Source organism: Panthera onca, chromosome D3 (genome assembly GCF_046562875.1).
Source record: "Panthera onca isolate mPanOnc1 chromosome D3, mPanOnc1 haplotype 2, whole genome shotgun sequence".
In the NCBI taxonomy this organism is placed as follows: Eukaryota; Metazoa; Chordata; class Mammalia; order Carnivora; family Felidae; genus Panthera; species Panthera onca.
The window spans coordinates 34,451,339-34,478,708 of record NC_138350.1 but is presented as its reverse complement, the minus strand read 5'-3'; the positions used below and the strand labels follow the sequence as shown (position 1 = coordinate 34,478,708).

The window sequence follows — 27,370 nt, the reverse complement described above, 5'->3', positions numbered from 1 at the left end:
GGGTTTACTGGCCCTGAGGGATTATTCAGGACTTTTCAGCCTCCACAAATCCCAAGAATAGCTAAATCTGTAGGCTGAGTTCGTCCATTACAGAGACTAGAAAAGTTTGAGGAGATCTAGAATCAAACAACAGAGAGCCTTCTCCTGGTACTTTAGCTGCTAACTGGCAGGCACAGGGGTGAAGGCCACTTTACCTTCCACCACTACCTCGGTCTACTCCCACCATTGGGTTACAGTGTGCTAACAAAGAAAGGCAACCCTTCAAGGTTGTCTAGAAATCTGAGAGAATGATCATTTTAAACAAACAAAATGTTAACCCAGCTAAATAAAACTACTAGAGGAAGCAGATTAACTTGGACAACAAAAATGAGCACTGAAGAAAATTCAAGTACAGCACAAAATGACTTTTTGGAACTCAAAAAACATGATTATACAAGCAGAACTCCACTGAGGAATGATCATTGTTAGGGCTTTAAATTGTCAGACTGGAAAATCATGTAAAATAAATCCTTACAACACAGCAAAAATACAAAGAGAAAGAATCGTAAAAGAAAAAAGACTTAGAGAATAGATCTAGGATATGTAAAAGCTCAAACATGTGAGTAATATCTACAGGAATTTGAAAGGGAAAAAAAGAAGCAGGTGAAAGATAGTCCATAATTAAACAAATAGAAAAAAATTGTCCTGAGCTGAAAAATTTTCTGATAGCCTGAGTCTATCAGTTATAAAGGTGAGTGAGTTCCAGATGGTTTAAGATTTTTTTTTAACATTTATTTGTTTTTGAAGGAGAGAGAGAGTGTGAGTGGCGAGGGGTAGAGAGAGAGGGAGACACAGAATCCGAAGCAGGCTCCAGGCTCTCAGCTGTCAACACGGAGCGGGGCTTGAACTCACAAGCCATGAGATCATGACCTGAACCGAAGTCAGACGCTCAACCAACTGAGCCACCCAGGCGCCCCCAGATGGTTTAATGAAAACATGTGTGCTCACACACACACACATATCCCCCCACATCCACCAGACATGTATTTGTCAGTTTCCTTAGTTCTGAATGTAACAAGTTATCTACCAGGAAATACTGTCACATTGGCATTGGACTTACAACTTTTTTTTTTAATGTTTATTTTTGAGAGTGAGAGAGCATGTCATATGTGGAGGAGGGGCAGAGAGCAAGGGAGACAGAGGATCTGGAGCAGGCTCTGTGCTAAGCGTGGCAGCAGAAGAAAGCCCCATGCAGGGCTCAAACTCATGAACAGTGAGATGATGACCTGAGCAGAAGTCGGATGCTTAACTGACTGAGCCACCCAGGCTCTCCTGGATGTAGAACTTCTAACAGTGGAAGATAAACTGTTGAGAGAAAACTGCACTATAAAAATTCTGTACCTGACCAAGGTATTATTCATATGTCAGGGTAAAAGAAAGATAATAGCAGACATTTAAACATTTAAAAGATGTACTAATAAGTATATTTTCTTATATTTAAAAAAAGAAATTTTGGAAAAATAAACCAACAACTTACAAAAGTGGTTATTTAGTAGAGGAAGGGATATAAAAGGAAGTACATGAATTGTTACAACAGTCTTTGAAAAACAGTCTGGCAACATCTAACAGTACAAGAGCTCTTATCTTGTAGAGATATATACTAAAATATTTCTAGATGAAATGATATGAACAGGATGTGCCTCAAAGTGATATAGGGATAGGATAAATGGAGGTATGAATTGGCCAAGGATTGATGGCTATTGGAGCTGAGTGATGAGTACATGATGGGCTAGTGGTTTCCTGGTGGTATAGTATAACATTGCCTACTTTTGTGTAAGTTCAAAATTTATCATTGTAAACATTTTTTTTAAATAGGTATGCTCCTTGATCTAGCAATTAAACTTCTGATAATATCTCATGTTTTTTATAGCGCTGTTTTTAGTGGCAAAAGAAAAACTGTATGGTGATACAAGGGATTGGTTGCATAAATTGTGGTAGATAGTCACACAATGAACTATTTATTGTACAGCCGTGAGAAAGTAGGTCCTAATGCTATTACTTGGAGAGATTTTCATTAAGATATTTTTGAGTTCGAAAAATCAAGATAATCATAATATCTCAGTTTTAAAATGAATAATATTTGTTAAACCTCTAAGTTTGTAAATGTACATACATTTGTGTAAAATCTTACAAGTATGGAACAGAATTTGAAAGGATATATACCTAGCGAAATGTACTTTGTTGAATCTGTTTACTAACATCACACATGATCTCACTGCCAGATCCCTTAGCTATCTTTTTACTCTAACTGCCCTTAGCTATCTTTTTACTCTTCTGGCAGAATTTGACAATGTTGACGTTCTTTCTAAAATTTTCCTGTGTTGGTTGTTGGAATGTGATTCTCTCCCAGCTTTCATCTAGCTTCCTGGACTGTTTCTACTCAGTTTCCTTCTAGAATCTCATCTTCATTTCTTCCTCATTCCCTTCCCATACATTCCTGTGTTGGTTTTTCCAAAGATTTTACTTTCTGGACTGTCTTCTCATGACACATATTCTCATAGATAAATTTCACCCACACTCAGTTTTAACTACCATCAATATGGTGAGGTCTTCCAGATATGTATTCCATACTTTTCTCTTAAACCTCAAACCTGTATATTTAATTGCTCTCTGGATATTACCACTTAAAATTCCCACAGAAATCAGTAGACCTGAATAGAAGTTCTTTCTCTTCCATTTAGACTCCTTTTCTGTTTTTCCTGTCTCGATTGATGAGAGCATCATTTATTTGTATATATGTCACTTGGTGGTCATCCTAATAAACTCCTCTGTCTCCTTCTCCTTCAGTTTTTCAGCACCTGTTCTTGAACATTGATTATGTGTCAGGTATTATTTAAGTACTAGGGATACAGCTGATTAAGAAAATGAAGACGCTAACGTAATCATCCACTAACCTCTGTCAGTTTCTACTTCTAAAATATTTGTAAATCCATCTACCAGTTATAAGCTGCAAGTCATTTGTGCTGTGTGAGACCAGGGCTATAACAGTTAAAATTACATTGACTTTCATAAGAAAGTAAGAAAATAAGATTTGAAAAAGAGAAAATTTGTATATGGTATGTTAATTTTCCTATTTATTATGGCTATGAACTCTGTAACTCTGGTCTCTTCAGAAAACAGTGGCTGTGAAGAGCAGCTTTTATTATAAAACTTGCCATTAGAAAACAGATTGCCTGTGGAAGAGGGGAGGGATCATATCTGAACTTAAATGTTTAATTAGAGTGAAACACATCTTCAAGAGCCTTTTTTGATTTTCACTGATATTGATTGTTTCATGTGTTCATCAACTATGTATTGATTTTTCAGAATATTTATTTTCCACATGGTGAATGTGCCTGAATTATTGCTTGATCAAAGTCCCTCAAGGAATGATGCAAAAATCATCAGTAAGTATCATACAAAAATTTTGGAGTTGCTGAAAAAGACTGATGAAAATACCCACTTTGTTTATTTTACATGAGGTCCTTGTTAGACTTAACTTTATCAAACTTCATCCAATCTAAATTTAGAATGTATTACTATCTAATCAAGAATAACTGCCCATAGATGTTTGTATGTATATAGCCTGATAGCATCATTACCCATCTGGTATATCACATCATCCATGTGACAGATACACTTTAAGAGTTGCAAAGTTAGATAATATAACCAAGACGCTGAATTTTAGAACTTAATAAATTTGGAGGAAATAGTGTTAAATATGTAACATTTAAAATATGGCTTATTCCATTAGGCATTGTGCTTTATGCCAGTGCTACTCAAGTCAAGGTTGCTGTTCCACAAACTGTTACTGGCCCTCAAGATAAGGAGCTTGTGCCAGAATGTAAATCAACACATTGCTTCCCGTTATCAGGAAGGATGAAAGGCTATGAGTAAATATCAGCTGAACTAAACAGTGTGCTAGTGACATAAAATTGATTTCCAGTTTTGGTGCAGGCTCCTTATTTCTCCACAGATTAGTAATAATTTGCAGACTAGCTTCAGTCCAGAGACTACACTGAGTAGCTCTCCTAAGTCATGCATATCAGACATTTATAATATTGCAGGAATACATGTCTTGGTTAGTATAGCTTATTTGTATACAAATGTGTGGCACTTTTAAATTTGCATAATTCTTTAGTCTTTTTCCCCCCTAATTTCTGCCCTTTCCCCACAGTCTTATTCCACATTACCTTCCTGCACAGAAATTCTATCTAATAATGGTGTTTGCTACAAGTAATTGCTTCTTGCTGCTCTGCTGAGGACTCAGTCATATTATTCAGAGTCATGTCACACTCATGAAACATAATTATGGTAATGGAGAAGTGGGTAACTCTGTGTCACACAGTGCCCCCCCCCATACTTTCTGGCATTCATTAATTGCCAAAGGAGAAATTCTGTTACAGATTTACAGATACTAATTTTATTACTTAAACAGAGTGACCAGTGAACAAAGTTGCAAATGCCAGTCATTGTCAAAAAAGGCATTCACCTTTTTCTTATGTTACTTCAACCACCAGAAATCTGGCCTTGTTTATCGAGCAGCTGCTATAAACTTTCCTCACTTGCGTACTTCACCTTAAGCAAGGAGATACTCCATCATAATAAATAGATGAGCTACTCTTAGCATCTGCTGTAAAAACAGATCAGGAAACTTTTAAAAAGACAGTGATATATTGTTACCCACTGGTGTTTACTGAGTACATTTCTGTGTCATAAAATACACAAAATGACCAGTATTTTTAAAGAGCCTTATTTTCTTAATGTTAAAATATTAAATTGTAACTATTCTAAATATATTGTCATAATTTGTGAAACTCATTTCCTCAGTTTTATATTTCAGGAGCTATGAAAATATGACTGGTTGATACATGCACATACGGAATTATAACAGTTAACAAATCAATAGATCAAAAAAACAATTATCTAAGTCCAGATATACCAGAAATTTTTATTAAATGGATCATGTGATGTTAACAGTTTAACCATAAGTAGGAAGAAGCATCACCTTAGGAAGTTTTAAAGCAAACCTTTTAACCTTAGAAGTATGAAGATATCTATAGGAAGAAATTACATAAGATGTTTTTAGAGTGTTAAAATATATTATCAGCATACTTGATCATTATAGGAGTTTAGACTTGATCAAGCATTTTGTAGGATAAAGGAATTTGCATGTTATATACCTAAAATTAAAGATTCTCCCGTTTAAGATGTAAAGAATATTTTATCTTCTTGCTTTCCAAATGGCATTTTTAAATCACTTCCAGAATATATGTTAGGAAGTGAGTTAGGCCAGGTGTGGAAAATTATAATCCATTTATAACCCAAGAACCTTATTTCGTTTAATTAGGACTGTTAGCAAACTCTCACATTAAATCCACTTCTGAACTGGTGGAGTGGCAGCAAGCACAGTGGTGGGTGTTCAGCGGTGGGTGTTCAGCACCCTTTCTGTCTCACCTATCCCTGTAGTACCAGTGCTGGGCAGAAATGAAAAGTCCAGTTAGGTAACCGTTATGTACAGAGGATTGAGAATACAGCATGATAGGCAGTGAGATATTCTTTGATTTCATGACCAACCAGACGAAATTCCATAGTGTTTTGCATAGTGTTTTTGCATGCTCTGCTTTTTCTCCTCTGCTTTGTGACATATATGGTACACTTGACACACAGAATTCTGAATTGTAATTTTTCAGACCTTCTTCTAAATATCACCAGCTGCTTCTATCTGAATCTCAAACAAAACCACTACAGTTCTCTTAGTTGAAAATCAATACAGATTTTACCATGTGTTTTTTTATGGATTAATTATATCAACCTAATACCAAAGCTTAAGAATATTTAATTCTACATGGAGTGTTTTTTAAAGAAGAATATGTATGTTAAAGTTTGTTAAGTGGAGAAAAAGGAAACAAAATTACTAAATTACCATTTACTATAGGTGTTCATTTTTAGCAGTGTTTATACAAATTACACACTTCTATATTTTTTGCTTGTTCATATATCAGAAAAATAAATGGAAAATTGTGGTTGCAGTTGAGACGTTCTTTGGATGTCTGCAAATGAATACATTATAAGTCTTTAAATTTTATGTTACATAAAATAGCCTATTAAATATCTCTCTTTGAAGTTTATATAACCAAGAAATTTTAATTGTATATGCCCAAAATATGTAAGATTATTTTTTATAAATACCAAAATAGTAGGTTTCTTTGTTAATAATGTTAGTTTAATGGTTTTTATCACAAACTGAATTTCTACCAGTACCTAGCAACTTAAAGTGAGTCTGTCACATAACTATAATAGTTGAGATATTGCTGAATATGCAAGACTAAAACTCTCTGAAGGGTACATTTGGGCAGAACCCTTAAAGACCTTTGACTTTTAAAAATTATTATATATAAAAAATTATTATATATGCATACATTGAATGAGTTCAGCCTTAGCTATATCATTCTGTCTGCAGAATAATGTTTTATCTAGTCATGATTAAAAGGACCTCCATGTAATATATATATATGTATATATATATATTTGTTATGGAATTAGTGGAGACTGGGTGATTTTGTCAGTTTCCTTTAGTGACATCAAAATTTTTGTAGTGATACTAGTCCTATTTTCAGAGGGGAAATTTTTTTATTTATTTATACTTTATAGAATTAGTTTATTTGTTTTACTGACATTTTAGTAGAAAGACAATGTGTAACTATGACTAATTGAGGGAGTATACAGAATATTGTGGTACTTGATTTTACTTCCTATGTAGATTTTGCTTTTAGACTTAGTATTTTCAACTGTTGATTATATTCTCTTCCTTCCCCAGCTCACCCCTAAACTCTTGACTATAGTTCTCTTACCTACATCTAATATTATAGAAATACAGTGAAAATAGGTCCTCGTATGGCATACTTACTTCCAAATAGATGTATGACTGCTTTTCTTCCAGAAAGCAGAATTTAAATACCTAAACTTAGGAGAACTGTGGCTTAGAAGTGGAGATTTAGAAGAGTCTATATAAAATTACCTGATGGGTTTTTTTCCCCCCTGTCTCTGAGCTACATTTCTCAGTCAATTTAAGGATATGAAAGCTGTAATGATTTGTTTCCTAAAATGCAAGTAAATTTTTTTAGTGTTACTTCTTTGGCTAGGTAATATAAGTAAGTTCTATAATTAGTCCTTAAATATATTAGTTGTGAGTAGTGAACTATTACAGAGCAAAGGAACAACTCAGAATATACATAAGAGAGGCCTGCAGCATTTGTGAAGTACTCCTCCTCTCAAGCCCCAGAGAGTCTCTGAAACTACAATTAGTTTATTCAGGAAACAGTCTCAGCGGAAGACTGAGATTAGAGAGAGCCACAGATCAATGCAAAGGCCTCTCAGAGGAGAGGCCTGTTGTAGTGATTTACCACAAAACTGCTGAAGAAATGAGTTTTTCCTTTTATCAGTACAAAAAGAAATCCAGAGATTTAAGGAAAAGGAAAATCAAGTGAATGAAAGACAAGAAGGGCCAAGATGAACAAGCAGGACTATTGACCTTGGAGAATATAAATAATATAGAAAACAGAAGGATAAGTTGTTCTCAGTATTCTTGGAGATCCTTGGAAGGCAGTCTACTAAAAGACTGCTGTGAAAAAGTAGACCTGGAAAGTCCTCGGAATTCAAAATATTTATCATAACTGAAAGTAAATATTCTATACACTCTAAAAAACAGACTGGACCTTGCTGAAGATCTTGAGATCAAAGAGAAGAGCAACATATAAAACATTAAACAAAAGACATTGGAAATACGCGAAAAATGGCAAAAACAGACAAACAAAAAACATACCCAGGATAATACAGTAGTCATCTTACAAAAAAGAGCAAATGTTGAGAAGAAAATAACTTCAAGGATAAAATTCTTTTTAATTCTATAAGCTCCCAGTATCACAGGGAAACAGGTTACCTACAAAGGAGAGACTGGCATCAGACTTCTCAAATATGTTTTAGAAGACAGGTGGAGCTGTCGTTACAGCATTCTGTGAAATATTATTTTGAACCTAGAATTCCATTCCCAACCAACTATCAACTCAAGTGTCAGGGCTTTCTTTCTCTGGAAAAGTTGCTCACATAATATATATTACTCTTCAGTGACACAAAACACAAGTCTAAAAGGAAGATATAAAAACTAACTCAGGATTTTGGTGAAAAATTCCAGAGTGACAACAATGAGCAGTTGGCATATGTTTTAACAAAATGTCAGCTTTATGAGGAATGTTATTAAGAAAAGAGAAAGAGTAGGTAACAATACGCATAATGTCTAAATTAGATGGAGAGCTTGCTGTGTCTGGTATTGATGTGAAGGCATATTGTCTGAACTGATGAATAAGAAAAAAGGTGAAAACTCCAGGAAAAATAAAACATATGAATAATTCATGGCCTAATTAAAAAGCAAGCTAAAATGTGACATGATTTTTGGGTTGCCCATGGAGCAAATGCATGCTTTCTGAAATGACAGTAGAAGGTCTCTCTTGGTCAGATAATTTAGAAGAGCCAAGAGAAAAGACCCGAAGTTCAGAAATTCTGTCACTTTATTATTTCTAAGTTAGTTAAATTCAAATAAGTCATATGTAATACTTTAAAGAAGTTATGAAGAATGATTCTCTTGGGTGGTGGGATTATTTTACTGGTAGTTTTTCTTTACCCAACTCTGTATTTCTCTGGCTTTCTGTCATGAACTGTTTTACTTTTATAATAAAAGAACAATAAAATGCTACTTGAAAATAAATGAAAACAATTTTTGTAAAAAAGATTACCAAAGTAGTATAGCTTAGGGGGCGTGCCTGGGTGACTCCGTCCGTTAAGCCTCTAACTCTTGATTTCAGCTCCGATCATGATCTCATGGTTTGTGGGATCAAGTCCTGCATTGGACTCCGTGCTGATGGCGCTGAGCCTATTTGGGATATTCTCTCTCTGTCTCTCTCAAACTAAATAACCTTAAAAAAAAAAAAAAAAAAAGTACAGCTTAGGACTTTTCTGCACTAACCCATCTCTGAATAAAAAATAACGTGTATAAACAAACACCATTCTAAATGTAAAGGGTTTTTTGTTTTTGTTGGTTTTTTTTTTTTTAAAGAAAGTATTCCTATGTCTAAAGAATACTTAGTTCTAGTTAAATATATTACACACATGCAGCTTTCAACATTGTAGAGATTTTGGTAATGGAAATCAAGTCATAAAACATTTTTTTCCACTCTTTTTGAAATGGCTGTTCAATAATAAAAGCTCAAATTTACTACTCCATACTATCTAGGTTTGATCCTTGAATCTCTAATTGTCAGCAAGTTTAGTTAACCTGGATGTACTGTTTTACATCTGTAAAATAAAGACTACAGCACAAATGGTATGAAGATATGGTAAATAAAAGTTAAATAAATGAATATATGAGTGCGCATAGAATATCAACTGGCACAGAGTTAAGCACTTGATAAATACTAGCTTTGAAACTAGTGAAAATCTAAAATAAGGTTATCACATTACATGTGTCCAATTGTTTAAAATTAAGTATTGAGAACCATATTTATATAATATTGCAGCCTTGTAATCTTCAAATTGAAAATGTCATTTGTGAGGTGCCCAGTTGGTTCAGTCAGTAGAGCATGCAACTCTTGATCTCGGGGTTGTAAGTTCGAGCCCCATGTTTGATGTAGAGATCACTTAAAAATAAAATCTTCAGGAAAAATACAAAAGAACATTTAAAAAAATAAAATGTCATTTGTATTTACCATTCTAAAGATGGGAAATCTAATCAAGTTCACAGATTTTGTCATTTAAGGTAGTCACAGCATGGCTGCTTTTCCTTTATTTTTTATGTCTAGCTTTGTTGAGATGAAATAGATGTATAACATTGTGTAAGTTTACGGTGTACCACGTAGTGATTTGATATATATGTATATTGCAGAATAATTACCACAGTAAGGTTAGATGGCACATCCGTGGCCTCACCTAGTTACAATTTTGTGTGTGTGGTGAGAACTTCTAAAATCTACTTTCAGCAACTTTCAAATACACAATACAGTATTCACTGTATTCACCATGCTATGAATTATATCCTCAGAACTTACTCATCTGATAACTGAAGTTTGTACCCTTTGACTATCTTCACCCATTTTCCCTATTCTCTGACTTTTTTTCCTTTATAAATTGGATTAATAGTCATGAATGAGGTATTTTTAATCTCTTATTTCATGTATTTATGGAATATATAAATCCAGATATTGCATATCTAAGATGTGAATATTTCAAACTCAGGCAAAGAATAGATAGCAAGTTCATGTATGAAATTCAACTTTAACCTCAGGTGGGTATGTTTAACAGCATTATGTTTTAATTCAAATCATTTTCCATATAAATTAACAATAAATCTCATTTAATATAATGTTTTATTGTAGAGCCTAGGGTTTTGTAGCAGAGTTGTTTTCTTGGTATACTTAATCGTGAAATCTAGAAGTAGAAGGTATTCATATGAATTCTTAGAGATTATGGCATGATTATACTGGGTTGTTTGTATAGTTCATCTTGACTATATTTAAAGTTTTTTATATACTCAGAAGTGACAGCATGGTGGTTGTGAGTACCAGTATTAAAGTCAGAGAAACTTGGGTTTGAAGACCTAGCACTGCCACTTATTAGCTGTAGGGTCATGGATAAATTTGTTATCAACATTATTATGTAGTATCCTAGACCCATAAGGTGGATACAGAAATGAGACATTTTATAGACTTGCATAAATATGGTATTCATTTTAAACTTTCTCCATGGATTATTTTCAACAAAAAGTTCTCATCTACTTATTAAGTTGTAGAAGAAACTTTTTTTTTTAATCAACCTGTAAGGGCATTAAATTGGATTAGCAAATGAAACAGTTTATATAATTGTGTCCACCCCTCCATCCCTGTTCCATTTTCCCCTTCTTTGGGGAATACCAAAAAATATTTTACATAAGGGGTTGTCAATTATGACTAGTACTTTTATGTTTAAAAATATGAATACCACCAGACGCTAATACAAGAAAGTTGTTTCTTGGTACCCTCTGTTTTTCTTCTTTCCCCTCACTGCCTCCACCTGCCCCTCCTCTTTTCCCCAGAAGTCTGTGTCTGCATATGTCCATTTTTTACCTGAAAAACTGGTGGTTTCCATTGCCCTCATTCTAACGGACCACATACCTCTGCTGTAACCCTGTAATAAGTGCAGTAAGTGCCTGGAGTCAGCTTGAATCTTTCTGTCTTCAGTTTTCTGATACTAAGTTAAACAAATATGAAAAGCTATGGGATTTAATTTTGGCTTTTCAAGTTAACGTGCAGTTTATTGAATTTGGCATGTTAAGTGTACATTATTACTTAATTGCTTTTTAATTTAATGATACATTTTTCTCTCTTTAAGCAGTGAGTTAATATTTATCACATGTATGGTGTGTGCCAGGATATACCAGGCACATATGTAAATTTAATACAGTAGCCCTGTGAGTTAATCCCTGATAATAGATTACTGACCCATTAGGTAGCAGAGCAAAGGTCCAAACCTAGAGCTAAACACAGACCTCATGTACTTTTCCATTCTGTCATGCCGGTTGTCATTGGGTGTGAAAACTTCAGAGTCTGATGATCCTAATGTATTATATGCTGTAGCATAAAATCACAATATGAATTTAGTGTATGTTTATTTGACTTAATGGTAAGTGTTACAGAATGTGCTGTGGCCAGACTCAACGTTCGTTATGTTTGAGTGTGGCACCTTCTCTTGCCAAAAAGGGTTCTGAAAATGAAAATAGCTGGTGTTTTTTGGGTCTTGCTATAGAGTCTCCCATTCACTAATTAAAAATCTTTAATGAAAGTTTACATTTTCATATGTAACATTTTCCTGAAAATTTGCTTATGTGTTAACCTGATTTTGTACTCAAAAAAGTAAGAAAATTATTTTTTTTAATTCTTTAGTATATGTGTTTAGAGTTTTTTTGTCCTATATATTGCATAACATTTTTGTTTTAAAAAACATTTTTAAATAGATTGTAATATAATTATAAACAAATTAGTGATTTTACCTTTATCATCAAACTTTTCATATATATGCAAGAGTAGAAAGAATACTATTATGAGCCCATAGATATTTATTACCCAGTTTTACTAATTACCACCTTCAGGCTAATCTTGTTTTTCTCTCTCCATTCTTCCATACTCCATCATTTTGAAGTCAATTCACTGGCAAGTGTTTTAGTAGGTATCTATAAAAGGGTAGGAATTTTTTTTTTTTTTTTTTACTTTATACATAACCATAATATCATTGTCGTACCTAAGCTAACTAAATGTTTTTACTAGTAAATATACAGCTACTGTCCTAAGTTGTGATTGCCTCATAAAATCAAAAGATTTTTTCTTTAATTTTTTCAGTCAGAATCCAAACAGAGTCCATATATATTGCAAACAGAGTCCACATATTGCTAATTGGGTGATATGTCCAAGTATCTTTTAATTTTATAAATATCTTTTTTTTTAATGTTTGTTTATTTTTGAGAGAGAGACCGCCAGTGGTGGAGGGGCAGAGAAGGGAGACACAGAATCTGAAACAGGCTCCAGGCTCTGAGCTGTCAGCACAGAGCCCGATGCAGGGCTGGAATCCACGAACTACGAGATCATGACCTGAGCTCAAGTGGGATGCTTACCTGACTGAGCCACCCAGGCGCCCCTCTCTTTCATTCTTATGTTCTTACAATTTTTGGTTGAAATAACCTGATGATTTGCTGGTAAATTTTCCCATAGTCTGGATTTTGCTCATTGTATCTCCATGATCTCACTTAAGGAATTATTTTTCCAAGTTGTCATCTTCAAATTTTCTTAGTTTACCTTCAGTGAGTATAATGGTAAACTGACTTTAATGTTGAGAAGGAAAAGTTGCTTGTGGGTATTACAAAGAAATTATGCTGAAGGTTGAGCAGATTATTTTAATGTTTCTGGTCAATTTTCTTAATTTTTGTCAAAACTGAAGTGAACATTCGGTTTCTTTTGAAACTAATTTCTAGAAGTATTGGCATAAACTCTTTATGTAAGTAATTATTAAAATATTTTACATGCTGATTTTGCCCGTAATTTTAAAATCTTATTTTCATCATTACTTTTCAAGATTTCAATACACTGTACGTATATGTAGTACTTCATATGGGTTCTCTAATGTTATTTTTCTTCACAGTTGAACAGTCTTCATTTCATTGAGCTTCTGAAGGAGGCTAAAGATTTTCTACTTTATTACATCTGTTCAGTTTCCATCTTAACTGTGTTATTACCAGTATCAGCAATTTTTCAGTTTGCATAAAATACAAACAATATGTAACTATATAAATTCTATATAAAAATGGTGCCATTGCTTAAAAATAAATTTCTGGCTGACTAAAAAAGTTCAGCAACTGATGTACAAGAACATGAACTCAATATTCGAAGATAGGCATGTTAGCACATAATGTGTGAAAGTGCAGGCTTTGTCAAAGTTCAAGGTGACTTGAAGCAAATTAAATAACAGAGCTGTGCTCCACATGGCAGGTGATGTGGGAACTAAATGGCATGTGGATGAGATATTTGCCACCTCTTCAAATAGCTGAATTTAAAGGGGACATCAGCAGTGAATTACCCACATAGTAGTCAGTGGCAACATCATTTGCTACCTGGATACCGTACAAACTTGTAGAGTGGATAAATTTGCAATGCATGTTTACATCCCTTTCTACAGTCTTCCTGTTCTACCATACGCACCCCCACTTGATTTATTGATGTCTTAATATGGTTCTAAAACATCCTATTTGTATTTATTCTACATTAACTAAGCGCCTACTATCTGCTAGTTATTACATAAGTCCCTGAGTATAAGTCATGGACTTATATTTGAAGTATCTGTTGAATAATCTGGAAAACCAGCAGAAAATTACAGCTCCCTCGCTTAAGGTTACCTTCCCACAGATGACTCTCAAATCCCATAAATTGGCCTTTTTTTTTTTTTTTCTTCAGTAAGCACACTACCTTCCCTACGGTACTCCATCCCACAAATTTAAAATACAAAAATTTTTCATTCTCTGGGTGCTATAGATTTAGGCAGGTGCTGTTAATAAAATCATATATTTTGAAGGTTTACAGGAAGCTGAATTGTATGTGTGCATGCATGCATGTATTTAAGCACTTACTCATCTAGAATAGTTGGACTGCATTGAAGATATTGTGGGAAACAGAGATTAAAAATCACACCTTTGGAAGTGAGTTCTCAAAGGATACATGAGAAGTTAAATTTATCTGCTTCCAAACCCCTTCAAGTAAAACATGTAATCTCCATAAATACCAACTCAAACAGTCTCAAAACAAGTCCCCTACCCAATACCCTCCCAGTAACAGATGACTACCCCAATCCCTTCCTATTTATAAATTCTCAAAGTGCTCCTCCCCCTGACTACTAATCTAAAATATCTTCTAGTTAAGTAGCTGGGAAATAATAAAGAGCAGCTGATTAGAATCCACGTAAATATGCATGTAAATTTGGGGAAGAGTGAATAGTATACTGATGTGGCTAATGTGAATAGCAAGAAGAAATGAGAGATGGGAGACAATGTAGAAATATGGTGAAGTCAGACAAAAGTATCCTGGGCTATATTCCTAAGAGTAAGATAACCTTGGACAAGCTACTTCCTGGCTCATGCTCTGTTCACACGTCTCTGAAATAGGAATAGTAAATCCTGTTAGAGATAAATAGTAGTGTTTTAGATTTTGAAAAGTTTCATACCATCATCTCTGGAATTTTTGTTTTATCCTAGAGTAGAGAACCCTCAGATGATCCGAGACCTAGTATGTTCTATAATGTTGGCCACATTGTGGTTTAAGGTGAGAAATGATCTAGGCAAAAAATGATGAGAATCTAAGCTGGGATGGTGGTAGTGGGAATAGAAGATAGATTTAAGAGATGTCTAGAGATAGAAACTTTAAACAGTTATTTTGAAAGTTGAGGAATTGAGAGTGTTAAAAAACTCTGAGGTTTCCAGTTGGAGTAAGTGGGTTGATTGGTATGCTCCAGAAGTGGGAAATAGTGGCTTAAAGCAGCAAGAGGAAACAGCTGTGAAAGAGAAGGTAATGAGTTGAATATCTTCAATTTTGAGTTAGGATGATTGAAAGGTGTCCAAGAAGGTCCAAGTTAGGCAGCTGAAGCTCAAGAAAAGTAGAGATCTGGACTTGACTATAAGTTCAAGTTTAGGCTCATGGTGCATTTAGCTTCATGTCATCATCATCCACTCCCAGAATATATGTGACATTAGAATAGTTATATTTCCTAAAAGTTAATATAATCATAATTAAAACCATTTTAAAAGCCCAGCCTCTACTGAATGCCCTTTTAGGCTTGTGAGCTGTAATTGGTTTGTGAAATGCACACGGGTGGTTTTGCAACGATTTTGAAAGAGGGGTTTACTTGGTAATATTATCATCTCCCTGCATTGGTCACATGTGCTCTGTTTGCTGCCCCTTTTGGATAGCATACAAGAAGAAATGGAAATAATATGGTAGTCTCAGTAGGGAAAAAGTCAAGCCTAAGGATAATAGTGACCTCAAATAACATTCAGCTATTTCTGTAAATGTCACTAGTATTTGTTACAAATATCTAAAAGTACCTTGAGAAGTATAAGAGCAAATTTCAAATGTATTTAAGTGTTTTTAATCAATTAAACTTCATTTAGCCTTTTTTTATGAAGAAGAAAAATAATATAGTGAAAAGCTTAATGTTTGAATAATTGCTTAACCTTTGTATTTCTCATTTGCCTTCCTAGTTTCCCCAATAAGATTGTTTGAGTTGATAAACATTACATTTTTTTAAAGGAACTTTTGTCAGAAATAATTTGGTAAATGTTTTAAATACAAATCAAATTACTGATTAAATAGATAATTGAAGACTGAAAGATTGGAACAAAATGGAAAATAACAGTATAATGATAGCCATGGCCATTTTGACTACAAGAATTTGAAGATTTGGAGTCCAGATTATCTTCACTGTAAGCGTTCATCTCCTAAGAAAGGCAAAAAAAAAAATTTTTTTTAAGGTTACTACCGCACTATAATCACAAGACCAGCTTGCTCTATGTAAAGCAGAAGGTTTAGGGTTGCTTAGGGAAGAGAAGAGATTTCAGCCTAGTCTGCAAGTGAAATGATGTCATGGAGGTACAGTACCTTTGCTGAGATCAGACTCACCAGCTTCATGAGAGCGACACAGCGTTACTGCCACCGGCTGCTGAGAACCAACCACCATATAGTGGAGCAAGCCCAATGGCCACATGCAACTCAGCAACCAGAGCCAGGTTACGATCCTTCACTGGAGTAATTCCACTCTCTCATCATGGGCATTAATTAGTGTTAAGATAACTGACTCACTTTAAAGTTTACATCATTTCCTTTTTTAAAAAAGTAGTCATCTTTGAAAAAGAACCATAGGAGAAAAGTAGCTGCATTGAGGAATGTTGCTTAATTACCTTTAGTTGATGAATCAGAAGCACAAATGATAAACCCAAGGTACACATGTATGTGTAATTCCCTTAAAGAATTTGCATTTAACCTTGGTAAAATGCAAATGGTAAGCACTATGAGATTATTATGTATAGTGCAATTTAAGTCCGGTATTAATATGCATAAAAAAATCGGGAAAAAATAGGCTGAAGAAATTATAAAGTGACATTGCACAGGAGGAAATGCAAACACATGGCAAAATGAGCCACATCAGTAATTTTAAAAATGTTAGTGAACTTCTAAAAAAATTTTTTTCCAAAGAGAAAAGTAATACCTGTAATGCTAGGAATTGGGAAAACAAAAGCTTGAAGAAGAAAATAAAAATCATTCTTCTAGCACAAGTTTAGTAGAGATACTTTTTTGATGGATTTCTCTTGTTTTTTCATACACACAAAAATTGATACATTGCTGTTTTCAAGTAACAACATATACAAAAAAAAATTTTCTATGTTATTAGGTATCTGTAATATCAAATAATTGGAAACAACTCAAATGTCCCCTCAGAAGAATCAGTTTAAATGGTTACAAATTAATTCAGTGCAATATGCAGTCTTTAAAAATAGTAATGAAGAAAATTAAGTTTCAGAAGAAAATGTGATCTGTTCAGTGGGAAAAAGCCATATATAAAATGGTATATATGCTGTGATTGGATCTGCTTGTTTATGTTGTTTATGTCATAGTACTTTCCATGCCCTGAAATCCTACCTAAAATCCCTGTACATCTTTCATGCCTCAGCTTCGGGGCCACTTGTTTGAGAATCCTGCTTTCTTCCTTCTCTAGTTCTTCCAAGTACACCCTTTCACTCTAGTATCCATTGCCTTTTTAGCAGTTATCAAGTTGTGTAACTGTTAAAGAGGCAGGACTATCTTTTCATCTTGTCACCCCCTGGCACCTTGAACACTATGTGCCTGGTGGAACAGAATAAACATTTATTAGAGACTGATTCTTGGTGTGAAACTGAGGGTTTGTGGGATTTACAAAGGAAAAAATCCTAATTTCCAATTGATGAGAAATATAAATAGGATAGTTATATATACCCGACACGGGGCCGGAACTCACTAAGCTGTGGGATTGAGACCTGGGCTGAAATCAAGATGCTTGGCTAACTGAGCCACCCAGGCGCCCCCAATATTAGTTCTTAGATATATTTGAAATAATTCTGTAGTTAATAGATTATTTTATGTTCTGATTTTTGTCACATAAAAATAATGTTTTTATGTTGGTTTAAAAAAAGGATAGTTACATACAAACCATAACGAATTAAATCCATGAAAACTACACAGACTTAAGCCCTCAAGAACAAATTATAAAGCATTAACAATAGAAAATAACACCTGTTGTATAAGTACATATTCTTATAGTACCTTAAGACTAAAATAAACACTGCTCCCAAAATGGATGTTCCTTTTTGAAACAAAGTTCTGTAGTTTGGTACTATGTATTGCAATATTGGTGGCTGGAAATGGAAAGCATTTTCAACATCTATACAGCTAGTTAGAATTCTAAAAATGTTCTTTTTTATACCATGTGTCAGTATAACCGTTTCATTTAGAATATTCTCACCTCATCTCCAAAACTAAGATTATGATCTCTCCAGAGCTCCTATACAGTGCTTCTGGAATTTGAATTTTTATGAGAAGGACACTTGGGAACTAGATCACTTTTTATAGGAAGCTTAATGTATTAAATTCACAATTTTAATAAATATTTAGCAAAGGAAGTGTTTACAATTTTTAATCTTTTTTTTTTTTTTTTTAAAGTTTATTTTGAGGGAATGCATGTGAGTGAGAGAGGGGCAGAGAGAGGGAGAGAAAATAGCAAGCAGGCTCATATGAACTGTGAGATCATGACCTGAGCTGAAATGAAGAGTCATCTGACTCTTAACTGACTGAGTCAGCCAGGTGCCTAAGTGTTATCTGTCATTTTTTAGTAAGTTTGGTTTTCCCCCTTGGTTAGAGGCCACAGTTTTCTTTACTTTTAGTTAGGAGCCTGGGTTTTCTTTTCAGATAAAGGCCTATTGTATACAACATAACATTTCAGCTAAGAAAAGATGCCCACCTAGGAAGAAGAAAAAATATTTTTCTTAAAAATGATACAATGAAATAGAATTTGGCAATGTTTTGGCTCTATTTATACAGCTTAGATTCAACTAAACTTTCATGTACTTAAAAATAATTGTAACGTTAAAAATAACATAGAAATTGGGGCGCCTGGGTGGCTCAGTCAGTTCAGCACGCATCCACCTGTTGATCTCAGCTCAGGTCTTGATCTCAGGGTTGTGCATTTGGGCTCTGCTGGCCGTGAGGCCTACTTAAAAAATATGTAGAAATTGAGCCCGTTATTACCCCCGTTGTACTAGAGTATATATTAGTAGTAAGTCTAAGTTACAGATAAGAAAACTAAGGGACATGGTATCTTTTTTCAAATTACATATGTATTCAATTTGTTATAATATTGATTATGTAATTGTGGAATATGTTTCCTTTTAAGATTTTCTTTAAACCAGATAGTCATGTATCTTGTATAGACAAAACCATTCATCTTTAGGTTACTATACTTTATGAAAATTACTTGATCCCTTATGACTTTACTCATAAAAATTCTGAAACATAAAACAGGTGTGATATTTACTTAACTAAACCCTTTAAGTTAGTGGTTCTTAATCTTTTTTGCATCAGATAATCTTATTCTTTCTCTGAAAAAAAAAAAGTACACATATTAAAATTTTACATAACATTAGTAGCCAATGTTTCCTCTGAATTCAGTCCCCTGGATTATAAATCTCTGTACTACATATTTTTATATTCTGTACCTTTGATATATGAATTGTGAGTTAATTGTATTGTTTGCTTTTAAAAGAATCAGGAGATCTCATTATGAAGCATATTATCTATAAAGGTTTTCCACAGTACTGTAGCAGAGTTCTTACATATTTTTATTGCATCATTCTCATATAATTCTGAAATTTTCTTTCTGAATTGAAATAGTTACTATATATGCTATATTTTTCTCACAGCTTTATTTTTCTGACAATTGTCTCTTGACCAACAATAGATTCTCTTTTCTTATTCTAGATTCTGAAGAGGCTCGGTCTGTAAATCCTTCCAGTGTTGATGAAAACATTGACTCTGAGACAGAGAAAGACTCTCTCATCTGTGAAAGTAAACAGATAATTCCCAGCAAAGCACCTCTTCCATCTGCTCTTGATGAATATGAGTTCAAAGATGATGATGATGAAGAAATAAATAAAATGATTGATGACAGGCATATTCTTAGAAAAGAGCTACGGAAAGAGAATGAAGGTGAAGTAGAAAAGAATAGCTTATTTGCAAAACAGGAGAAAGCTTTCTATCCTAAATCATTTAAAAGTAAAAAACAAAAGCCATCTAGAGTTTTGTATTCAAGTTCTGAAAGTTCAGATGAAGAAATTCTTCAGAATAAAAAGGTTTCTGCTCCATCTTCTGTCCCTGAAACATCAAATTCTGATACACAAACCAAAAAGGAATATGGAGTTTCAAATGAACACAAACAGAAAGGCAAAGTTAAAAGAAAATTAAAGAATCAGAACAAAAATAAAGAGAACCAAGAGCTGAAGCAAGAAAAAGAGGGAAAAGAAAATACCAGAGTAACAAACTTGACAGTTAATACTGCACTCGATTGTTCAGAAAAGACCAGAGAAGAGGGGAATTTTAGGAAATCTTTTAGCCCAAAAGATGATACTTCGTTACATTTATTTCATATTTCCACTGGTAAATCTCCTAAACATTCTTGTGGACTAAGTGAAAAGCAGTCAACACCACTAAAACAAGAACATACTAAAACATGTTTATCACCAGGAAGTTCTGAAATGTCATTACAGCCTGATCTTATCCGGTATGATAACACAGAATCTGAATTCTTGCCAGAAAGTTCAAGTGTAAAATCTTGTAAGCATAAGGAAAAAAATAAACATCAGAAAGATTTCCACTTAGAATTTGGTGAAAAGTCAAATGCCAAAGTAAAAGATGAAGATCATAGTCCAACATTTGAAAATTCAGACTGCACACTGAAAAAAATGGATAAAGAGGGTAAAACATTAAAAAAGCATAAATTGAAACACAAAGAAAGGGAAAAAGAAAAGCATAAAAAAGAAATTGAAAGTGAAAAGGAAAAATACAAAAATAGAGATAGTGCTAAAGAGCTGCAGCGGAGTGTAGAATTTGATAGAGAATTTTGGAAAGAGAATTTTTTTAAAAGTGATGAAACTGAAGATCTGTTTTTAAATATGGAACATGAGTCCCTAACATTGGAAAAAAAATCAAAGTTGGAAAAAAGCATAAAAGATGATAAATCAACCAAGGAAAAGCATGTTTCAAAAGAGAGGAATTTTAAAGAAGAACGAGAGAAGATTAAAAAGGAAAATGAAAAATCTTTTAGGGAGGAAAAAATAAAAGACTTAAAGGAAGAAAGAGAGACTGTACCCATAGATAAAGAAACAGAATTCAGTTCTTTAGGAACAAATGCCATTGAAGAATCTATAGGGTTACATTCAATGGAAAAGGAAATAGAGATTGAAAAACAAGAAAAGCATGTAAAAGAAAGGGAAAAATCAGAAAAGCGGTTTCAAACTAAAGAAAAGGATGTTGAAAGAAAAAATTCTGAAAAAGAGAAGAAGATCAAGCATGAGCATAAGTCAGAGAAAGATAAATTAGATCTTAGTGACTGTGTTGACAGAATAAAAGAAAAAGACAAGCTGTATTCACATCACATAGAGAAATGCCATAAAGAAGGTGAAAAGATAAAAAATATTACCACTATTAAAAAAGCTGACGATAGAGAGAAAAGTAGAGAAAAGATGGACAGAAAACATGACAAAGAAAAACCTGAAAAAGAGAGGCATCTAGCAGAAAGCAAAGAAAAGCACTTGATGGAAAAAAAAAACAAACAATCAGACAACAGTGACTATACTAAATCAGAAAAAAGCAAAAATAAAGAAAAAGACAGGGAGGTAGATAAAAAGGAAAAATCTAGAGATAAAGAAAGTGTAAATACAACTAACTCCAAACACTTCCAGGAAGAGAAGAAGTCAAGTATGGCAGACAGCAGTAAAGCACAACATGAGAAAACTTTATCCCTTAAAGAAAAAACAAAAGATGAGCCTTTGAAAACCCCTGATGGAAAAGAAAAAGATAAAAAAGATAAAGATATAGACAGATACAAAGAACGAGACAAGCACAAAGATAAAATTCAACTAAATAGTTTATTCAAACTAAAATCTGAAGCAGATAAACCTAAACTTAAGTCATCACCAGCATCAAAAGATACTCGACCTAAAGAAAAGAGGTTAGTGAATGATGATTTAATGCAGACAAGTTTTGAACGAATGCTAAGCCTTAAAGACCTAGAAATAGAGCAGTGGCACAAAAAACATAAGGAAAAAATTAAGCAGAAAGAAAAGGAGCGGTTGAGAAATCGGAATTGTTTAGAACTTAAAGTAAAAGATAAAGAAAAAACAAAGCATGTACTAGCTGAGTCTAAAAATAAAGAACTTACTAGGTCAAAGAGTTCAGAGTTGACTGATGCTTATACCAAGGAGAAACAGTCTAAAGATGCTGTAAGTAACAGATCACAATCTGTTGATGCCAAAAATATCATGAATTTAGGGAAGTCATCTTTTGTTTCAGATAATATCTTAAACAGATCTCCTAGATCAGAAAGTGAAAAACCAGGTCTCAGCTCTAGATCTGTATCCATGATTTCAGTTGCTAGCTCAGAAGATTCCTGCCATACTACAGTGACAACCCCCAGGCCTCCAATTGAGTATGACTCTGACTTTATGTTGGAGGGTTCCGATTCCCAAATGTCCTTTTCCCAGTCACCTTTTTTGCCAATTGCCAAATCTCCTGCCCTTCATGAAAGGGAATTAGATAGCTTGGCTGAACTGCCAGAGCGGATTAAGCCACCATTTACAAGCAGACTTCCGACATCCCATCTCCGATCATCTTCTGTAGAAGATGTCAAACTAGTGATAAATGAGGGGAGACCAGCTGTAGAAGTTCGAAGGTGTAGCATGCCATCAGTCATTTGTGAACATACAAAACAATTCCAAACAGTATCAGAAGAAAACAATCAAGGTGGCTTAGCTGTGCCAAGAGATATTTGTCCTTCTCCCAAACCTGAGGTGTCCTTAAATGTGCCTGAAAGAGAACTTTCAAATATGTCTAACATACATTCCAGTTTTGCAGCGTCTCCAACTAGATCTGTAAACAGCAAATATATTTCAGCTGATATAAATGTTATCAAGAGTACTGTTCCAGTGGGCACTTTAATGGACAGTCCTGTGCATTTAGAGCCATCTAATCAGGTTGGTGTGATCCAAAATAAATCATGGGAGGTACCTGTTGATAGTAGACTGGAATCCTTAAGCACCAGTGACTTTATCTGCCCAAATTCTGGTACACCTGATCAAGATTCTTCTGTTCAAGGCTTTTGTAATTCTGAAAACAAAATATTGAAAGAACAGAACACTGATTTTTTATCCCTGCACCAGACTGAACTGCCAGGAAACTCTTGTGCTCAGGATCCAGTGTCCTTTCTGCCTTCACAACAACCTTGCTCTTTCCACAGCCAATCACTTTCAGATGCTGAATCTATTTCTAAACATATGTCTATGTCATATGTTGCCAATCAAGAGCCGAGTATTTTGCAACAGAAAAACGCAGTTCAAATTATCAATTCTGTTTTAGATACTGACAATGAATCTACAAAAGAGGTGGAGAATACTTTTGTCTTAACAGATGTTCAAAAGACAGATGCCTTTGTCCCATTATACTCTGAAAGCAGTGTTCAAGAAGCAGCACCAAATTTTGAAAAGGCTAATACTTTACCTGTATTACCATCAGAAAAAGACTTTAGTGGAAACGATGCCTCTTCCCAGCTAAATACACATTATGCGTTTGGCAAATTAATGTATAAGTCTTCCAGTGGCCATGAGGTTGAGAGTAGCACTTCTGATATTCAGGTTATTTCACATGAGAAAGAAAACAAACTGGAGAGTTTGGTCTTAACTCATTTGAATGATAAGTGTGACTCTGATTTATGTGAAATGAGTGCCGCGATCCCAAAAGGGAACCTAAATGAACAAGATAATCCAAAACATTGTCCTGAAGGTGAAAAGTGTTTGCTTTCCATTGAAGATGAAGAATCGCAACAAAGCACTTTATCAAGTCTGGAAAACCATTTGCAACAGTCCGCTCAACCAGAGATGCATAAATATGGTCAATTAGGTAAAGTAGAATTAGAAGAAAATGCTGAAGATGATAAGACCGAAAACCAAATCCCTCAAAGGATAACTAGAAACAAAGCAAATACAGTGGCAAATCAAAGCAAACAGATTCTTGCTAGCTGTACACTACTATCAGAAAAAGACAGTGACTCTTCATCTCCTAGAGGAAGAATAAGATTAACTGAAGAAGATGATCCTCAAATTCACCACCCACGGAAAAGGAAAGTATCCCGTGTACCTCAGCCTGTGCAAGTGAGTCCCTCTTTACTACAAGCGAAAGAGAAAACTCAGCAGTCTCTGGCAGCCATCGTAGATTCTCTGAAACTAGATGAGATTCAGCCATACAGTTCAGAGCGAGCAAATCCATATTTCGAATACTTGCATATAAGGAAAAAAATTGAAGAAAAGCGCAAATTGTTGTGTAGTGTTATTCCTCAAGCACCTCAGTATTATGATGAATATGTGACATTTAATGGCTCATACCTCCTGGATGGAAACCCCTTAAGCAAGATTTGCATTCCCACAGTAAGTAACATCACTAAATATGCATCTTCAGTGCTGTCAATAGAAATATAATGCAAGTCACTTCTGTAGTTTTAATTTTTCTAGTAGCCACATTTTAGAAGGGAAAAAGAAACAGGTAAAATTAATTTTAACATTTTATTTAACCTAGTATATTCAGAATACTATTTCAAAATATATCAGCATCTGGCTGGCTCACCTGGTGGAGCCAGATGAGTTTGAGCCCCACGTTGGGTATAGAGATTACTTAAATCCTTAAACAAAAATATATAATGTAGAAAAAGTATTAATGAACAAGACATTCTGTATTTTTTTTGTACTAGGTATTTGAAATCTGCTGTACTTTAGTACATCTCAGTTCAACCTAAATGGGGCTAACATTTCAGTAAGTGTTCAATAGCCATGTGTAGCTGTTGACTACCTTCATGATCAGCACTGGTCTACGGTATTTTCTTTTTCCTTACCTGCTTTTTCTTTGGTCCCAAAGGAGGTATGCTTCTCTGTCTTTGAAGGGTAATTCATTTCCACGTGCTCTTGATCCCATTCTCTCCAGGCCTCTCTGGAACTTTCCTCTATTGAGACACTATTTACTGGTGTGATTTTAATTACCTCTCTCCACTGGCCTTTATCCACCCACTCCAAACATATTTGGGTCTCCTTCATGTTGGAGAAAAGAAAGTTATCCCATAACTATGCCAGTTTGTCAAGCTGTCCCTCTCTCTTTCACCACCTGATATTTTCTCTGTATCACTTCCTGTTCATCTCTTAAACCTTCTGTACTGTCACAGATCACCAGTGAGCTTATAATGCCAGATTTGTTGGCCTGTTTTTCTTTCTACTTGATCTTCGTCACATTTGACATTGTGACCATCTTGTTCATGAGATTTTCCTCTGCTTGTTTTTATGACGGTGCTCTCTTCTGGTTCCCTTGCTTCAGTCTTTCATGCTCTCCTTTAATGACTTTTCTATCCATCCTTAAGCATCAGAGTTCTCTAGGAATCAATTCTTCAGTCAACTTTCTGTCATTATGGTCTTACCTATTCCTGTTGTTTTCAGCAGTTTTCCATGTTCCAGTTAGCCCCCAAATTCTTACCTAGTCATGTCCTCTCTGTTGACCTCCAGAATCAGATGTAGGTGCCTCCAGGCAGCATACCTGTCATAGGTTCAATTCCACAGGAAGGAGACCCTAAACTATGCACAAGAGGCTTATTGGTGAGTGCTGCCAGGAAGAATGTGAGTACATGTGTGAAGGAACCAGAATTCGGCAGAGTGAGAAGTTGAACTGAAATGTAGCTGCAGCGCTCATTTCAGCTGAGCCCACAGAAGGTCTGGAATGGGGTGGCCCTTCTGACAGGTAGCTTGCACCCAGCGAGGGCACGAGGCCTAGCGCATGCCAACTGTCTTCCCTTCCAATGTTCCTGCTGCCAGTTCCTAGAGAGGAACTCCAGTGAGAGCTGCCAGCCTCCTACATTTCTAGGACTTGGAGGCTGAGTGCCTCATTCCTGAAAGAGGAGTCTAACTGTGTGCCAAGGATCTGTTCCAAACTCAGACTCCCCCAGACCAAAAGAAATGATTTCTCTCTCACACTCAGAAACCACTTTTTTTTTTATTAGTGATGACACCAGAGTAGTATCCTATCAGTTACCAAATTCTAACCATTCTACTTTAGAACTCTCTCTAGAATCTGTCTCCTCTACCACTGCCTTGTTTTAGGGCCCTCATCATTATCTCTCACTTAGAACATTACAGCCACTCTTTCACTTCTTTTTTTTCCCCTACTCTCTTTCTGCAGAAGCATTCTCTTTTGTTGTTAAACTTGTATCCTTTTAAAAACAATAAGGGGGTGCCTGGCTGGCCCAGTTGGAAGAGCATGCGACTCTTGATATCAGGGTCCTGAGTTTGAGCCCTACGTTGGGTGTAAAGATTACCTAAATAAGTAAAACTTAAAAACAGCAACAACAGCAATAAAAAACTGTTTCCCTACTTAAATATCTTAGCTGTGATTAGCTGGCTTCCCATTGCCTACAGCTTAAAATCCACATATAGTCATGGCATAACCTTATTCATTTTGTAATCTGACCCCAGTCTACCCCTCCAGCTTCATTTTCTCACTGCTTCCAAACTCACCCAATAATTCAGCCATATTTAATTCACTCTTGAATGGAAATCTCTTGTTCATTACTTCTGCTTAGTACTGTTCCTTCTACCTGAAATAATTGTTCTCGCCAGGCCTCCTTTTCTATCCTCTTCCGTGCCTTTGTTCCGGCCGTGTTGTCACCTCTGTGCAAAATCTTGTCAAAGCAGAATTGTTTCTGTCTTTCTCATACCTCCCACGTGATACCATAGTTAACTGTTTACATGTCTGCCTGTAATCTGACTAAGGGCTAGGACACTATTTATCTTGTAGAATGAATCCCAAATTTATCTTCAGCTGTGAATACATAGTGATGTCCATAACTGTGTTTCTAGCTGCTTGTGAGCATCACCTGACTGTACCACAATATCCATAAAATCATTAGGTTCCACACTAAGCCCATTTATCTTACCGCAGAAGTGCTCTTTTTGTCCTCTCTGATTTACTTATTATCGTTACCTGCTCTCTCATTTCCCAGACTGGAAACCCAAAATTCAACCTCCACGTCAATCACTAAGTCACATTGATTCATCTTACTTCTTTTCCCCTTCTGTTTCTTACTACTGCTGTGTAAGGACCACATTAGCTCCGTACACTGTTCACTCACATACGTGAATATTGCATAATTAAATATTCAGAATATTACATAATCAAGTAATTCATAACCAAATGCTAAGCATTGTGCTAACTAGATCTCAGAAATCAAAATGGGCACCTGGGTGGCTCAGTCGGTTGAGCATCTGACTTGATTTCGGCTCAGGTCAGTTGTGGGATCAGGCCCCACATTGGGCTCCATCATGGAGTCTGCTTACTTTTCTGTCTCCCATTTGATCCTCTCCCCCACTCACGGTCGCGCGCGCTCTCTCTCTCTCTCTCTC

The 27,370-nt window shown here is 35.0% G+C and overlaps 1 protein-coding gene across 4 annotated transcripts in view; it reads left to right on the top strand.

Moving 5' to 3' along the window:
• ANKRD12 (ankyrin repeat domain 12) overlaps positions 1-27,370 on the top strand; it is a 128,848-nt gene that overhangs the window by 83,592 nt on the left and 17,886 nt on the right. For 3 of the 4 annotated variants that reach the window (XM_060613259.3, XM_060613256.3, XM_060613257.3), the window contains one exon: positions 19,647-24,361. In XM_060613259.3, coding sequence (XP_060469242.1) covers positions 19,647-24,361 — 4,715 coding nt within the window. Of the gene's footprint in view, positions 1-3,345; positions 3,426-19,646; positions 24,362-27,370 lie in introns of all 4 variants that reach the window. The other variant, XM_060613261.3, reaches the window with a different exon arrangement.